The sequence below is a fragment of the Alosa sapidissima genome, chromosome 14, assembly GCF_018492685.1.
Source record: "Alosa sapidissima isolate fAloSap1 chromosome 14, fAloSap1.pri, whole genome shotgun sequence".
Taxonomy (NCBI): Eukaryota; Metazoa; Chordata; class Actinopteri; order Clupeiformes; family Clupeidae; genus Alosa; species Alosa sapidissima.
In genome coordinates, this window is record NC_055970.1 from 15,898,723 (window position 1) to 15,917,744 (window position 19,022).

Below are 19,022 nucleotides of genomic sequence, written 5' to 3' on the forward strand. Positions count from 1 at the left end.
CTTGAAAACAAAAAGACGGTGCAATATCAAAGACATGTTCGATTCTCTGAAATGACTTCTAAACACGCGCTGCAGCTTGCGGGGGCACGTTTCAAAGCTGTTGCTTCAATCTACTCAACCAATCTCGCAAACACGCTCCGGCGTCACCCTCCTACCCTGTAGCTCAGCTAATTGGGAAATTCCTGAGGTGCTGCATGCTTGCTGGTATTAAGTCACGGCTATCCTCTTCCCCGTATTGGCAGGGATCCGGCCGTCGCTGGCCGTGTCCACAGGCGGGTGGACGGCAGATTGTGTTTTTGTTTGCGGGGGAAGGCTGAGTGCTCACAGCAGAAGTAGATGTGTGGTGATTTTTTTTTTAGATGGGCTGGTGTGTTTGCTGTGCTGCGGGGGTGTCCTGTCGTGGGCAGTGGGCATAAACTAAAAAAAGGACAATGACGCCTGGGTTATGCTGTGTGTGTGTCTCAGTGTTGGCGGAGGAGATCTGTGTGTGCGATGTGTGCTAAGCTGCTGAGTGTATTCTTGTCTTGTGTGTGGGTTAGTGGGCATGTTGGTTTTGGTGTGTGCTGGCTACTTGCTGCTGAGTTAGCCATAAGAATCTAACTTGAGAGTGCATGCATGTTCAGTTTGGGTGTATGTGTGTGTGTGTGTGTGTGTGTGTATTTTCTGGTGTGCCAACAGAAACAGGGGTCGTGGTGGTGCCATGAAGGGGTCGTGGTGGTGCCATGAAACGAGTCCTGGTAATGAAAACGCAGTGGAGCTCAGGATGTTGTGTAACTCCTGCTTACACACACGCACCCATAAAAATTCCTTCTGGGCTGCGAAGGCACATCTAAGGTGCCTGTGGAAGCTTCTAGAAAAGCTCTTAAGCTCAGTTTCAAACGGCAGCCTCTACGATTCTCACGGCAGATGCGCCGCCAGTCTTTACGTTGGGACGACTCGGCTCGCTCTTCACCCCCCCCCCCCCCCCCCCCGTTCCCCTCAGGGTACCGGCGCCGACGACTCACCCTATTCTTTACCTCGCTCACAGCCCAGAGGAAAGAAAAATGAAACTCTGTCTGTCACTCCTGTGGAAACCCTCGGAAAAGAGAAAGAAGTTTGACACTTCCTCTCTTTTTCCCCCCTATACTCTCTCTCTCTCTCTCTCTCCACTTCCCTCGCTTGAATTCTCCCTATTGGTGGCTGTCATTATGTATGCACTGTTCATCAGAATTTCTAATTGGCCTGGATTGCGGCGTGAAACGTGGTGATTAAAATCATTAATAATGCATGGGGCCCCTGTGCCGATATCCATAATGAACATAAAGCCGCAGGTCTGGAGCACGCGGCGAGGATAAGATGGTTGGGGGGGCCAGCAGCACTCGCCTGTAATGTGCTTGAGAGAACAGCAAACACCAGGAAGCACGGGTAGATGCTGAGACCAAAGCCCCAGCCTCTCCACACTTACAGAGAAAGAGCGGGGGAAGGAGAGAGTGAGCGAGAGAGAGAGAGAGAGAGAGAGAAAAGCAGCCTCTCCACATATATAGAGAGGGGGGGGGGGGGGGAGAGAAGAGAGAGAGAGAGAAGAGAAGAGAAGAGAAGAGAAGAGAAGAGAAGAGAAGAGAGAGAGACTGGACTGAGAGAGAGTCAGACTCGAGTCATGATTTTAATGACTTCAGACTTGACTTGATAAAATTCGGCATGACTTGCGACTCGACTTGGACTTGAATACTATTCACTCGAGACTTGACTCGGACTTTGCCTCTTTGACTTGTGACGACTTGACATGTCGAGTCAAAAACTAAATTTCCTGATCGTGGACCAGTCACCCCAGAGATGCTTTCCCTCCGCGACTAAAAAAAAAAAAAAAAATAGCGGAGACAAGCGGCCAGTCCAGAGCACAGTTCAGTGCTGCCGCTACCCCCACATGCGTTACGCACTGTGTGTAGGGCACCAAGAGACAGAGAAACGACCAACATTTAGCTAATAACTAGTAGCTTTACTGCAAACTGATTTGCACTCTTGTTAGAGAACGTTTACAATGTCAAAATGCACCAACAGCATGTTACATAAAGATGATACTTTTCGAGTCCTCTCCATTAAGATCCAACTTGAACTTATGCTAGCCTACTCCATTTAATTGAGAACCCCATCTAAGCACGCACGAGAGGGAGAGAAAACGAGTGGCAGGTTCCAGCTGGCTTGTCATTGTTGATGATGATTGATATTTTCTTTTAAATATAAGAAACGTATAAAAGGAAATCATGAAGGCAACAAATACGAGATTAGGGGAAATTGCGGATTTATCCGGTTCTCACTACTGTTATAAACTATGAGATCCAGGTCACTATGACATAGGCTGCACTCACTGTGATTTGGAAAGTGGACAAGAATATGAAGAGTTGTCTTTGCCTTTGTTTAATGGAAATGGTGAGTCTTGAAGTAGGCCTATTCAATAATGTGTTTACATGAAGCACATTGATATGCCGATTGAAACGCATTCCACTCAGCTAGCTAGGTGGCTACTGGCTCCCTTATGAGTCGCCACTGGCAGACAGCCTAATAAATTGTTTGCAGGCAAATCTGTGGCCTAGCGCAGTGAAATGCCATCAGTCAAATTATTACTCATCCTTACAGTGGGCTCCGAAATTTGGAAAAACAATATTTTTATTTGTCATGTAGCTATCCGTTTTGTACAGATTACTCAGGTATGCACATGTGTATATTGTATGCGCATGCATACATCGTAAAAGATTTCAAGACAGAAACATTGAACATATTTTAATCTGTATTTATAAAAAAAGATTCTGTGGATTAGATGGAAGTGTTAAAATTATGATCGATAGTCTAATAATGCCATTATTAAGTGAAGAGTACCTGATGACTTGTTCAGGACTTGAAAAAGATTGGGACTTGGACTTGGACTCGACTTGGCTTTGATGAGACTTGGACTTGGACTCGACTTGCCCTTCTCTGTATTTACTTGGGACTTGACTTGGACTTGAGTGCTAAGACTTGGGACTTACTTGTGACTTGCCAAACAGTGACTTGGTCCCACCTCTGGTGTTTACCACACACACGTTTTCTGTATTTCATTTACAATGTTTTGATCATTTCTATCTTTCTATCATAATGTTTTGGCAACACTGTTTCCCTTTGAACATGCCCGCCAACAAAGCACACCGAATTAAAGTGAATTGAACTGAACTGAAATGAACTGAATCGCAAAACTAATAAGAGTCAGGCTGAATGCGAGAGAGAGGAAGATAGTGTTGGAAAGAGAGAGAGAAGAAAGAGGAGAGCGAGAGAAAGAGAAGGAGAGAAACTTACTAGGTAACTCTCTGGCTACACTAAAGTAAGGACATGAGAACTCTCGTGTCTTAAGACCAATGCATTTGTCCTAACTGCAACCAGTGAAGAGGACACAGCAGGCCTAATCCATGTTCTACACTGGGGGAAAAAAGGCGCATCCAAAACAGCTTTATAACAAAAAGCTGCTCTTACATTTAATCCCCTTTCCATCTCCTTAATGGCACGGCCAGGCTGGCTCGCCAGGTGGGAGACGGGGCCACGCTGCGCCCCTGTCTGCCCACTACTGCCTGGATGACCGGATGACCAGGTGCAAGGAGGCATAATCTGTGTATTATTGTTCTGTTCCCTTTCTGTTTGAATATCCAGCACTTCTCTGTGTGTGTGTGTGTGTATATGAATGTGAATGTAGAGTCTCCATGTAATGACTATATACACATTCGATTTGTTCCTCCTGTTCCCCCCTCTACAATCATTCTGAGGTTGTTATGTTAAACTGTCATTTCACTGCATATGAACAGACAGGCTAAGAAAGCCACCTTGAACGTACAGAAATGGGGGGGGGGAGGGGGGGGTAGAGAGAGAGGGAGAGGGAAAGAGGTATGCAAGGAACAGATGAGACACACAAGCAGAGAAAGAAAGAAAGAAAGAAAGAAAGAAAGAAAGAAAGAAAGAAAGAAAAAAGAAAGAAAGAATGAAAGAAAGAAAGAAAGAGAGAGAGAAGAGAGAGAGAGAGAGAGAGAGAGAGAGAGAGGCAGTGAGAAAGAGCAAGAAAGAAAATGATGAGTGTGAGAGAGGGAGGGGAGTGAGAGAGAAAGCCCGATCTTCTGTGCAGACAGGAACAGTAAACAGAGGCCTGCCAGACAGCCTCTCCTCTCCTGCTGCAACAGCCTCTGCAGGAGGGAGGGGGGACGGAATAGCACAGGCTGACTGATGGAGATACAGCCAGCTGAGAGAGAGAGAGAGAGAGAGAGAGAGAGTGAGAATGAGAGAGAGAGAGAGAGAGATAGAGAGAATGAGAGAGAGAGAGAGAGAGAGAAGAGAGAGAGAGAGAGAGGGAGAGAGAGGGAGAGACGGGGGGTACAGAAGGGGGAAGGGGATTTTGACTGATGGAGATGACAGCTAACACAGAGAGAGAGAGAGAGAGATAGAGAGAATGAGAGAGAGAGAGAGAGAGAGAGAGAGAGAGGGAGAGAGAGAGAGAGAATGAGAGAGAGAGAGAGAAGAGAGAGAGAGGAGAGAGAGGAGAGAGAGGAGAGAGAGAGAGAGAGAGAGAGAGAGAGAGAGAGGGAGAGAGAGAGAGGGAGAGACGTGGGGTACAGAAGGGGAAGGGGATTTTGACTGATGGAGAGGACAGCTAAACAAGCAGAGAGAGAGAGAGAGAGAGAGGAGAGAGAGAGAGAGAGAGAGAGAGGGAGAGAGAGCTGGCACAAAAAGAAAGGGGCTGACTGATAGAGAGACAGCAGAGAGGAGGGAGGAGGAGGGAGTAGGAGGGAGGGGGGGCTGAAGGAGATAGAAAGAGAGAGCGAGACAGTCTGGAAGAGAATAACAACTCCAACACGAGAGACAGGAAGAGGAAGAAATGTGGGGGAGGGGAGAAGTGAACGACAGGGCGAGAGAGAGTGTTAGACAGAGAGTGAGACAGCAACAGAGAGGAGGGACACACAGACAGTGAGCATCTGAGTGTGTGTGTGTGCGTGTGTGTGTGAGAGAGAGAGTGAGAGGAAGGGAGGGGTAGAGAGAGAGATTAAGAGAGGAAGGCGTGCACACGCGTCTGTGTGCGTCTGTGTGTGTGTGTACATGTGTGTGTGTGTGTGTGTGTGTGTGTACACATGTGTATGTGTGTGTGCTGTCTTCTAGGCCTGTTATAATTAATCACACTCCTTCATTAGCGTCAGCCCTTTATTATTAGGATAAAGAGGGCCATCGCCTCAAAGCTTGGGCTCAACGTCATTCATTAACACGTGGCTTTGCTCGCGCGCTTGGCCCACAAATTACATTTATTTGCTCCTGAAATGTGCGAGTCTTATCTCTATTTCGGTCTGGGGGGGGGGGGAACAGCAGGAACTTTAGAGCAGAAGAGGCCAGTGCGGTCCACCCTCTCCATCTCCGTAAGCAACACAATGCATTAGTCATGATGGCTGAGTAAGGTACAATCTATGCAGCCGCCTGTCTGAGCCTGTGGCTGTTATATTCTCTCTCACTGTGTGTGTGTGTGTGTGTGTGTGTGTGAATGTTCCAAGAGAGAATAGGTAAGTAGGTGAGTAAGGTGGTGCAAATGTGCTTGCACACACACATCCTTATTTGTGTGTTTTGCTGTGCAGTTGTTCGTGTGTGTATGTTTATTTCAGTGTATGAGCGTGTGGTAGGGTATTTGCACTCACTTCCAATTCTGTGTGCGTTTTGGAAAGGCAGGTGTGCGTGTGTGTACCTTCAACATTTTGTATGCAAATGCTGTGGGGAGGTGAGAAATGTGATGGCGACGATAGGCAGCGTGTTTCTATGAGCGGCTGCTGGCGACAAATTAATCACAAAACGCCATCTCTGGTCATTAAGATGCTAATTTATGAAAATATCTACATATCCACATATACGCCCAGATGATGCTGTGGAAGAGTTTTTTTCTTGAGAGGAGACATGAAATAAAGGACAATCTGAGCGCATGAAATCTGACACAATACAGGGCTACGACTCAGATCCAGGAAATGGGTAAACAGGAAAGGCTAAATCAGTAGCATGTCTCCTTTAAAGACGGAGAGGGGGGGGGGCAGCATGTTGCTGTCATGGCAACAGACAGCACAAGCTATCCCGTTTCACTGCCATTGGCTCATCATAATACTGTTGTAACAGTCTGCACTGGCTTTTCTAGGGGAAAATTCCTAAAAAATCTCCTACACTGAGGTCCATGGGCTTCAAAAACAAACATTTGAACTGAAAGTCAACACACAGACTTCTTTCCAGTTACCAGACTACAATAAATATGATAAATGAGGAACACACAAATATCTATTATGTCAGCATGATTTCAGTCAAGTTACAGAAAGGTATTCTTCTCTCAAGGTTCCTACTGGTAACTTAGGCTGTAATACTTCCATAAACTTAATAGAAATATTGTAGTCTACAGTCAAAGGGACACGAGACAAAGGACCATAACAGAATTATGCACATAATAATGCACAAAAACGAGCAGACTCCATTAACGCTTCCTTTGAGCGTATTTAAAGTGTACCTATGCATTTTTAATGCCTGTAAATTTCAGGAAGTAAATGGCCTAGTGATGGTCTAGAGTCGTGTGGCTAAGCACAACTGACTTGACTGCCACCCAGGTTAGTCATCCGGAAGACTCCATTTAACAGCTCAATTTTGTGGCAGAACAAAAAGACTCCTGGAATTTGAAAGGATTGCTTACAGCACTAAGAAAGTAAGTCATCTGCACTCCACATTTTCCTAGTCCTTTATTCCCCATAATTTTTAAAAGCCAAAATAGCAAATGCCAAGTTAAAAGCTAAATACCACTTCTACAATAAAACATACAAGCATGAACTGAAAGTCTTGTTTACTAGTGTAAACAAATTCCTCTTTTTCATTAGAGGAGCAGTTCACTTGGAAACTACTGATACCGAATTGTGCCTTTCAAAATTGGCTCTGTCCGCAGCACATGATGGAGTCTAGACAGGGATGGGCAGTATTTATGATACATGTATTTAAAATATGTATTTCAAATACAAAATATTGTAATTTGGATTTTAATTGGGTTGAAGAAAATGGCTTTGTATTTTGTATCAAAATACTTTATAGGTGTGTATTTTTGTAATTTCTTGAGAACTTTAACCATCAGTTTCTTGAGAACGTTCATCATCGGAACACATTGAACCCGTTATGTGGTCCTCTGCAACATTCCTCAAAAAGTTGCCTCATGGCCCTTGGCGTCAATACAACCCTATTTAGCGCTTACACGAGTCTGAGTTAGTTAAAAAACAACTAAAAGGGTCATGATCCTACCTGATCAACAGCGTTACACAGTGCAATATCAAACATTCTGGGCATGGCATTGGCAATATCAGAGACTTCATTCTCCATATGATGTGTCAACGTACCATGAGTTACGCTGACATTATTTTAAGGTAATAGACCTGCATTGGGTTGCTTTGAGCCCACATTCTTTGGCTCTCAATAGATTCGGTGGTAAGTTTGTGCCACTTGGCAAGTTCAGTTGTGAGTTCTTCAGTATATTCTGATACAGTAAGCTATAAGATGTTACAGGTCAGCATAGTTGATCTGCTGACTGTTTGCAGATTTATGGCATGTCTCTTAAGCAAAAAAAAAGGAATGATCAAGGAATAGATTAAATAGACAGATGTGGAAGGTTTGCAAAGGGATTTCATGCTCTAAATACAATCTCATGTTCTAAATACAAAAATACAGTATTTTGTTTTGATACATGGTGTGGCTACTTATGTAGTTTTTTTTGATGCACTTAAAATTGACTAAAATAAATATATTTTGATGTATTTCTGCCTACAGTCTAGATATTAATACAGCACAAAATGGAATGGACTCCTGTGCCTTGGGTAAATCTAAAATATTTTCAGAGACCTATTTTCCCCCCTCGATTATTTCCTGTAACCTACTGCGCTAGATGCGCTGGTACTATTGTTGGCAGATAATGGTGAGTGACTCCTTGCAGCGCCGGAGTAGGGGCACTCTCTCGTTTCCAGGGAGATAGACAAGCAGTGCCAGCCACAGCACACAAGCAACAACACAAAGCAGGAATGCATAGTGTGTGTGCAGTCAGTCAGTCAGTCAGACACTGGCACACAAGAAGAGTCGCAAAGAGTGCCCAGCCGGACAAACACAGATGAGCGTATCAGCAAACCCCAAACACACACAAGCCAATCCAGCCGCTCTCTCTGGCTCTGGCTCGGTCTAAAACACATACAAACAAGCATGCATCCACACTCACACACAAAATCAACACAAACAAGCAGATCAACAAACAGAAACTCACAAGTCTGTCCACGGGCCCACCCACACACTCACTCTCTCTCACACACACCCAAACACATACAGACTGGTGGGTTTGATGAGCTTGTCCAGCATTTCACTCACACGCGCACATGCACGCAAATTAGGGGTGTGAGATATATATCGGCCACGATAATATTGTGATTGTTGTTCTAACGATGCGCAAATTACATTATTGAGTATTTAAATTACTTTGGGATAAAAACACTTGAAATCACGCATTGAAACCCCATACATTCACTAAATCAGGAGGTGTATGCAACAGAAGTGAGAGAAGCCCCTGGCTGCAGCAGAGTAAGTCACATGATCGCTAGTGGGCCCACATTGTCACAAGCACGCCTAATGTTTATTTTGTACTTCTTTGAAGTGGCATTGATGAGTTAAACTATACAGTCTATGAGTCAAAGTCACATGTTTTCCTACACAGTATTTTATAGAGAGAAAACATTAGACTGAGTTTTTTTAATAGTCAGTTGTAAACAAAGAATTCTTCTTATGTAAACCTTTGTAAATGGACTGAAGTTCGCTCTGAATATCTACTTTTATCGATTATGCTAACCATTAGCATCTCTATGGGATTTCTCATATATATTAGCCATAAACTAACAAATTAGTTTCTATTCTGTAAATTGAAATGCTAGCCTACATGATTGCTCTTGAACAAAACATTGAAGGAAATAACTGAGATGCATTCTGTCTGGTTATATATTATTATTATTATATTGGTTATCATTGTAATGATGCTATTCATAAATAATGAACTGTAAAGTAAGTCAGACTTTTAAAAATACAATTTTAAAGGATATCGACTAATTATCGTTATCGTCAAAATCGAGATATTATTTTTTGTCCATATTGCCCGTCCCAACACACACACACGGAATTGATGAGCTTGACAAGTACTTCACTCTCACACTCACACTCACCCAAGCTGGTGGGTTTGATGAGCTCGTCCAGCACGTCATAGAAGGGCAGCCGCTGCAGTTTGACGTCGGGGTGCACCGGGTGCAGGGCAGCGGGCAAGTGCGGCAGCGTGCCCAGCTCGTGTTTGGCGGCCGCTGGAGATGGGCAGCAGCGGCGAGGGCGCCGCCCCGTGGTGCCCGTCAAAGGCCAGCTGTGCCAGGCCGGCGGGTAGCGAGCCGGGGGCAGCCGTCGCGTGGACGCCAGGCAGCGCCAGCTCGACCGGCGACACTAGCTTGGTGGGGAAGCGCCGGCGGTACAGCTCCTTGATCTTGAGCTGCACGGCCGGGCTGCAGCCGGCCTTCAGTAGGTGCAGCGCCTTGGTCAGCAGCTCGTGCTTGCGGCCGTGCTTGTTCCGCCCCGCGTAGCCCAGCAGCACCTGAAGCTCGGATACGCGCAGGCTCATCACCATTTGCTGAGAGAGAGAGAGAGAGAGAGAGAGAGAGAGAGAGAGAGAGAGAGAGGTGGAGTGGGAGAAGGGAAAAGAAAGGAAGAAAATAAAAGAAAAGATGAAACCAAAAAAAAGAGAGATGGGAGAGAACGATGGCATTCATTAATTCATACATCATAACTGAATACACAGTGTAGCCTAAGGCTGAATGATTTGGGAGAAATATCTACTTTTCTAATCTAATTTTTCTGATTGATTTGATTTGCTATGTCAAGACAAGCTCCAGTGTGATGGGGTCTGGCCCACCAACTCTGACACCTTCATCACTAACGAGATCTACTCAACAGCCTCTACGTCCTCTACAACACAAGCCATCTAAGTACAACAACCACCACATAATATATTTGGAGAGCGAGCGAGAGAGAATCAACCTGCCTCTGGGTGAGACGGGACAGAGACCACACAGCACCTCTGCAGGCTTCTCTCCCTCTCTCCCCACCCCCTCAGCTCTCGTAAGCCTCCCCACACACACACACACACACACACACACACGTTACCCAATGAATGGGATACGCTCTGTGACAGAGGTGGACACACGCACACAGCCCACCCAAGACACGCTAGTAACCCCTCTTTCTCACTCACACACACGGCTTCTACATGCTCTCTATTCTAACATGGTCTCTATTTTTAAAGCCACCACACACACACACACAGACAGAGACAGAGACAGAGACAGAGACAGAGACACAGACACAGACACACACACACAGATGTAGCCCCCCACAAATACAGACTAGACACAAACTTATGCAGACAAACATGTTGATGTAACCCTCATGAACATGCACACAAACACACATAAAAGAGATGACTGAATCACTGATAGCCACACACACTAACATTCTTATATAAACTACACGTACAGTACGCGCACACACACACACACACACACACATCCACACACACATCCCGGAGGGCAGGATGTTCCAATGCCTACTGGCAGTGTAATGGCCTGGCTCATGAAATATGCATGTGGAGACAGAATCGCAACAGTCTACTGCAGGACAGCATAACACACACACACACACACACAGGGCGGATGTGTAACATTCCTTGGGCTCGAAAGAGGGAGCGTGAAAACAAACACAGGAGGGACCAGTGGAGAAAGCCACCACATTTACACACACACACACACACACCGAAACACACAATAACACACACGCACACACACAGCGGAACACACTCTGACACACACCAACACACACTGGAACACACACTCACACAAACACCCAGAGGGGACTGGACTTCATTGGGCAAACACGGCGGACGTTCCACTCCATGCCACTACACACTCAGCCAGGCCACACTCAGCCACAACACCACGTGTCATCATTCCATTAGGCTCTCCCACACAAACAGGGCAGGGGAGGTGCTGATGGTGTGTGGGTGCGTGTGTGTGTGTGTGTGTGTGTGAGACAGGGAGGAAGTGATGGTGTGTGTGTGTGTGTGTGTGAGACAGGGAGGAAGTGATGGTGTGTGTGTGTGTGTGCCGGGGAGGTGCTGATGGTGTGTGTGTGTGTGTGGGTGAGACGGGGAGGAAGTGATGGTGTGTGTGTGCCGGGGAGGAAGTGATGGTGTGTGTGTGTGTGTCTGTGTGAGTGTGTGTCTGTGTGTGTGACGGTGGGGTGGCACTGTCTACTAGGGTTGGGCGATGTCCCCTAAATTGGCATTTGACGATGTGTACAGTAAAACATTGTGATGGACGATGATATCTTCTGGGGGGGGGGGGGGGGGGGTGTAGTAAGGTATGTCTGTGCAGAAATACATTTATAATGTTCTACATAAAAAAATAAAAAATATATTAGGCTATACGGCCTGACATACTGACCAGGCTACCGAAGTTGTGTGGAAGATCTAATCCAAGAAAATTGTTGTGAAAGACGGATAGACAATCAATCTGAACACTTGCGTGTGCACCAACCAGCGGAATATTACACATTGCCAGCCTTCGCTGGACCCAGCAAAAAAGCTAATTAAGACTACTATCGTGGTCACTCATTTAAAATATTAGTACTATGTAGCATCCCACATTATCCGGCTACCGTCTATGCTGACTATGAGGGCGGCGGGAAGTGAAAGTAAAGGGCTGCAACCGCACAGTCCAGGCTATAGGAGGGCGAAGTAAAAACACTTTTACAAATAACGAATCCCGATTACCACTCCGCTGCTGTCTGGGACTTTTGCTAAATGCATGAAATACAAGCCTTACAGTGAAAGACGGATAGGCTACCTTCTGATCCTATAATTAACGAAAGAAATGGTTTATTTTAACACAGAGAAGAAGGACGCATTTGGCGCTCGCTGTAGCCTTGCAAAAATATTTGAGCGCTAGAATGTCCTAGTCGTAGCCTAACAACAATAAATCTATATTTTCTGCTAAAACATTAGGCTACATATTACGTCCAATGTAGGCTATAGGCCTGCGAGACATGTAGGCTACTAAAGGACAATTAGGCTACACATTCACGTCACAGTCAGGAATTATTTGAATAAGAGGGTAGACTAATAAGTCTTTTATTTTACAAGACGGTAGACTAATACGTGATAACTGTTTGGCTGACAGCCTTTAAAGTAGGCTCAATTTCATTTTCAGGGAAAGGTTTTTTTTATGTTTTAGCCTGTTACAGCAGGAATTAGGATTGGCATGTGTGGGCGTGGCATCACGATGGTTGCTTTCCATCGTGATGCCTGTCAACCATCACGATGGACGATGATATCGTCCATCGGCACAACCCTACTGTCTACTGTTCACTCTTGCCTTCCAGCTAGAGTAACATCTTACAGACCTGGACAGTCCCTGTTCTCTGTTTCCCAAGACACTCACTGGTCTCCAGGGCAGACAAGAGGACTGGTAGGCATCATTACATCAGTGTGTTCACAGTGTCACCACCAGGAGGTGGGACGGGGATGGGGTGTCAATGTCAGTAGTTGTCAACGCGGCTAAAGAAATTCCTCCAACAACAACCTGTCAGAGTTGGCTCATGAAATCACACTTGCCAAACACAAGTGCCTCACTGTAGCGACGCGACTGGGATCATGAATCCACCTCGAAGTTGCACTGAGAATTTGCTGGGGATCAGGCATTCCTCAGTTCCTGAGTCTTGTTCCTGTTATAGCCTAGTGTTAATGGTATTCCATCCATAGCTATCCGCTGATCGCACAGCGCTGGAATGTTTGCAAATGGCCCTCTGCGCGTCTAGAATGTTCTTTTTCTCATGTCCTCCCCCAGCTGCCTCAGCCGCACGCCTAGCAGGGAAACCCCAGACTGCATCCATTAGACCGCTCCTGTAATCATCACTCCTGTCTCAGCTCTGCTATAGAGGTGCCAGTACAGAGATTGCATTCACACACACACCCGATCAGCCACTCCAGAGATTGCATTCACTCAAACACACACAATCAGTCAGTCTAGAGATCACATTCACACAAACACACACACAGTCAGCCAGTCCAGATATCGCATTCACACACACACATACAAGATCAGCCAGTCCACATATCACATTGACACAAACACTCGATCAGCCAGTCCAGAGATCGCATTCACACACACACACGATCAGCCGGTCCAGAGATCGCATTCACACAAACTCACCCCATACGTCAGTCCAGAGATCACACATGAACACACCTGATCCACCAGTCCCGATATCGCATTCACACACACACACACCCTCACAAAACAGCCAGTCCAGAGATCGCACTCACACACCCTCACACATCTGAGCAGCCAGTCCAGAGATCGCACTCAAACCTCCCCTCACACACCTGTGTCAGGCCTCTAGTTCAGTCAGAGTAGCCAGATACTGGGCACTTCTAATACGCCGGGTCTTTGACTGTGCACACTTTCCTACCTTTGGCATTAACAACGCGTCCAGACTCCAGACCACGTTGAAAGCGGCCGCTGCACTGCTTTTTATTCGAGTCGAGACAATGTGAAAGTCACGCAGCTGGGGTATATGATGGGAGAGGACTTAAAGTCTTATGAATCTTATGTCTTATGAGTCAGTCAGTCCTGCAAAACCTGCAGCGTACCGACTCTTCCTGTCAGAGAACCCTTGTTGGTGTGTGAACGAACGAACGCACGTGTGGGTGTGAGGGTGTGGATGTGCAGGCAATAAACCCTGAAGGAGGGGGGAGGGGGGGAGCGACTCAGGCTCTGCTCCTCCCTCTGGGGCTGAGATGAACAGTGTCAAGCCTGATTACTCATCGGAGGGGCTGATTAGACGCGCCAGCGGCGGGCGTTCTGGGCACGGAGCTCGCCACTCCACTGGGAGGTAATCACCGTGTGTTGTGATTGAAAGAGGATAGATGACCTCCTCTGGCCCAGCCGTCTCATGGCAGAAGAAAAGAAAGAGAGAACAGAGAGAGAGAAAAAGAGAGTGCAGCGAGAATGGAGAGACAATGAGACAGAGGGAGGAGGAAGAGATGGAGGGATGAGTGGAGGGAGGAGGAAGGGTAAGAGAGGAGGAGGATAGGGGTGAGAGGAAAGAAGGAAGAGAGAAGAGAAGAGGAGGAGGAAGACAAGTGATGATGGAGAGACAGTGCCACGAGAGGGAGGAAGGGGCAGGATATGAACTGCTGAGCTCCAAACCAAATGAAATTCTCCACGGCTCCAGAGCAAACAGACACGAGTGCTAAGCTCGCCGCGCTGATTTAGACATCAAACCCAGGAGCGCTGCCCGAACACCCTGCACCCCCACCCCCAATACCACCCCCCGCATGGGCCAGGATGAGTAGAGCTTCTGATCACACACTACCCCCATCGCTGTTACACACACTCGCAACACACACAGACAGACAATGTTACACACCCACCCCGGCCACGGATCCCTGCACTTCCTCCACCAACCCCCCAGCACTCTCTCCACCAGACCAAAGGTCACATGTCCCTGGAGATCGGATCCGTTCCTTCATTTGCTTATTGAAGTCATCCCCCAACCCCTTCATCTGCCTGTAGCCTGCAGGCCTCTGGAAGACCTCACTAGCAGGCTGTCTGTCTGTCTCTAGATAAGATACACCATCCTCCATCCCCTCACAGACCAGACTCCTACTAAAATGTTAGCCTACAATTTAATGTACAATTAAAATGTTTGTGTCTGTGTTTGTGTGTGTATGTCTGCTTATGTTTAAATCACACATACTGTTATATGATTCAATGCTATTTTATGTTCTGATGTTTTTTACATTTCTGTACGGTATATCTATCTCTTTTTGAATGGTCATGCCAATAAAGCTTATTAAAGCTTTATTAATTATAAAGCACCACTCATCTGCCTACCACCCTCTGCAGCAGTGTAAAGCAGGCCCCAACAACAGGAAATGGACAGAGGACGTGGGAGATGGAAATGGATATATATATATATATATATATGAGAGAGAGAGAGAGAGAGAGAGAGAGAGAGAGAGGAGAACAGAAGCGCAGCAACAGAAGGTGGAATGAAAGAATAAAGGAAGAAAGCAGGGAAGGAAGAAAGGAAGACAGTACAGGAACAAGTGTGATCATGACGGCAGAAGATGAAGCATGTCTGTTCATCTCAGGGCCTGTCCACACGGAGACGCTTTTTAGGTTAAACGCAGAGGTTTTGCTTCGTCTGGGCCGAGCGTCCAAACGAATCCTGTACTAGTTTTCATACATGACATTACCTACTAGGGGATAGAAGGTGTAACGATGTAAAGATTAACCGATACGTATCGGTATCCGTTTTTAACGTGTAAGATACGGCTACATCGATACGTGAAGCCCCGTATCGGAAAAAAACTGAAATGAACCGGTCGTTATATCGATTTACTTGTTATGAATTGGTGCACAACCTTTTCTGCTCGCTCAGACGCTCATTTACGTTCCAAGCACCGCGTTCACCCCACTTCTGGTTTTAAAACTATACGTGGCACGGAATTGTGGGTAATGCAGTGCGTTTTTGGTTACATTCACTGCCCAAAGTCAAATGACCTCATTACCCATACATCTATTGCAACTTAAGCATGTGACAACTTGCACTCGGTCGGCTTTTGTTTTTCAAAATCCAGCGAGAAATTAAGAACTTACAGCATTCCTAAACAGCAACGATAGTCTGTAGAGTAGCCTTACCTTTGATGAAGGGATTTCCTTAATGTTAAATAATAATTTGGCCCTTGCTGCTAAAACGATGCATAAATTATTAGCCAATGATTTTGTTCATATTCACTCAGACTTGTGGCATTTTAGGTTTCTGCATTAGGTCTACTGTTGGAACAAAATAAGCCCTGAGAGTTCATTGATTTGTAGGCCTATTTTATTCTTGTAGGGTAGGCTAGGCCTATATGAGAAAAGGCCAAGAGTGTCTTAAGCACAAGGCTACAGCTCCATTAAAACAATTAGATATAACTATAAAATCTGTAAAGTCTATAAAAATGTATTTTTATGTTGTATTTGGCTGCTGTGTTTGACTGAAATGTAGACTATTCTTTTTTCATTTCAATACAGTATATGAAACAAACCTCAGTTTAGATAATCATATTCACACATGTTGTTGCCTAATTGACAACCATGATAATTGATAATATAAAATGAATGTGCACCTTGAGCAAATTATAAAAAATCTTTCAGAATGCTTTCCATTCTTGAACTGCATCGCATCGAATCGTACTGAATCGGTTTTTATAAACATGTATAATTTCTTGTATCGAATCGTGCCCATGTATCTAGATGCGAATCGTATCGTCTTTTACATGAGAGATTCACACCCCTATTACCTACGATTACACTCCCTAAGATAAATATCACAACTGGTGCTGCGCAGCGCCGATAGCTTATGACTTGGTGGACTGAACACTGTTTTTCCCGGTGTTTTTTTATGTATTCTAGCTACTGTCAGTGACGCGAGAGAACTTAAGTTATTAGGAAAGTGCGGTGTAAGTTTAGGCTACATTAATTTGTGCGTAGTGCCATTCATTTATTTTACATGTCTTACAACATATATACATGCATTCACAGTCGAGTGAAATCAGATATAAGCATACAAAGACGCTTAGAACTCACGTTAAGCCGATGGTAGCACACTGAATGCAAATGCGCGATTTGATGCAGGCAAAAGTATTGATTGTTACTGACGAAGGTTTTATAGCAATATTATAAATGTGGCGACAGTATAGCCTAGAACTTGGGTAAGCCTTGCGTTTAGTAGCCTAATTGCGGTGATAGCCAAAACTAATGTGAATCACGGACTATCCTACAACCAAAGAAAGTAAAGGTGATTAGTAGGCCTAAGTTAGCCAAATAAAGGACGGGACTGCACCCTTCACAAACCGTAAAATAAAGTTTATTAGTTTTACAGTTGACAGTTCACCATCAGTCCACACAAACAATTCTGGTTTCCTTGCACTAGCCATTTCGTCGTAAAGTAAAGCCTGTCTGTTTGTAAAGTGCAAGTTTTGGTCAATTTCTGTAAAGAAACAGTGCCACCTATAGGCCTGGGGTCTGAAGTAACGTGTTGAGTCGTTTTGAGATGGATCCATTTGGACGCAAATATTCTTGATACGGTTCCAGGGAAGACGGAGGAAAAAAAGATCGGTTTGGTACGTGTGGACTAGGCCTCAGTCCCCCCCCCCCCCCCCCCCCGCTGTGACACCGACACGTCAACCAGTTGGAGGGATGGAGGAGTGTTGACAGGCCCAATCATGTGACCGCAGGAGGAGCAGGGCCAGGAAGACGGGACATGTGCATCTCCGGGGCGCCACCTCAGATGAGCGCTTAATCCATCAGGACCAGCGATGAGATGCACAAGAGCCCGGGCGGCTATTCAGCAGTCGCACCACTGGAGCGGCATTTCTCAAAGTGCCACTTCCAAGAAACACACACGCAGGCTCATGCAAACACACACACACACTCAAGAGCACACCTGCAGCGGGCCCAACAGAAGAGTGGAACACCTGCAGTCTGTAAAAATGTGTCTGTAGACTGGGCACCAAAGCTGTGTGTGTGTTGCATATGAGGGAAAAGAATGAATCTGTGAGGGGAACAAACCCTGCATAAGGTTTTCTACAAAGATTTCTTCCTTCATATAATTACAGTTGGCAGAAGACTGTGCTGAAACAATGGCAGAACTACAAGAGATTTTGAAAGACATATCAACTTCAAGGGAACGGAGATCGCATTTTCAGTGACATGACTGGCTGTGCAGGCCTAAATTTGCTGATGTACTGTGCAACTCTTTGACTAAAGTTGCTGGAGAATTTTACAGACCATTGTTTAGGCATTTTCCCACTTATTTTAGGCAACAAAAAATGTATTTTTATTCATTTCATTTATTTATTTGGCTGATGCTTTTCTCTAAAGTGACTTATATGTCAATTAATAGCAGGGCCAGTCTCCCTCAAGTAACTTGGGTTAAGCTCAAGAACACGGAGGTGGTAGCCAGCCCAGAAATTAACTTGACTCCTTAGTAACTACACTGCCACCCCCACGAACTACATTTTTCTGGAGAACTTGAGTCAGTCAAGATCATCCAATCAAAACATATGGAACCAGTCACTCTTGTTTTTTGTTACAATTAAAACTCATTTTTATTTATGATAACTGATATTCTTAGGCTATTATTATTATTAATAATAATAAGAAGAATAAGAATAATAATAATAATGTGCTTAATGTAGGATTTTCGACTTTATTTTCAACTAGCAGTATTATTTTTAATTAATAATGTAGTGGTTATATACTGCAAGTCGCACTGGAGAGAAGCATCTGCCAAATGCCATAAACATACACATTACTCAAAAAGTTACCCCTATGAATCATCATCTTCAGCGCCACTGCTCACATTCTGGTTCCCGTTATTCCGACAGCTGAACAGTGAAAATATAACAGACAGAGCCAAAGTATGAAAGACCATCCTATATTCATGCACCAACAAGTAATATGACATCATCTACAGTGCCATCAGTGCCTTTGTGAAAGATGTCAAGCAAAATGTTTTCCAGCACTGTTGTCTCATGCATACACGCAAGTGCCCAAGATGTAATCAAAACCTTAGAAGTCTACCGCCAAGTCTCTGCTGAGATTTCCACCATTTTCACTGCATATTAAAATACCTCATTTGTATTTTTCTGTGACAGTGATCGTTATATCCCTATTATTCATTCTAGAAACCAAGAGAGCGTGGGGGAGAAACGACAGCAACTGTGGAAAGTTTATTCCAAACAAGAGAAGGGTCACTTACAGTTTGTTTTGCTTTTAGCATCATTACGCTTGCCAAGCTATATGGTCCCAATTAAGCAGCACAAAAAAGATGGAGAAGAACTCATAACCAATTGGGCCATG

The 19,022-nt window shown here is 45.1% G+C and overlaps 1 protein-coding gene across 1 annotated transcript in view; it reads right to left on the reverse strand.

Annotated features, from left to right (window-relative positions):
• pias1a (protein inhibitor of activated STAT, 1a) overlaps positions 1–19,022 on the reverse strand; it is a 46,056-nt gene that overhangs the window by 19,043 nt on the left and 7,991 nt on the right. Inside the window, 2 exon segments of the mRNA XM_042061917.1 lie at positions 9,237–9,370; positions 9,372–9,685. Of these exon segments, the coding sequence (XP_041917851.1) occupies positions 9,237–9,370; positions 9,372–9,685 (448 nt within the window).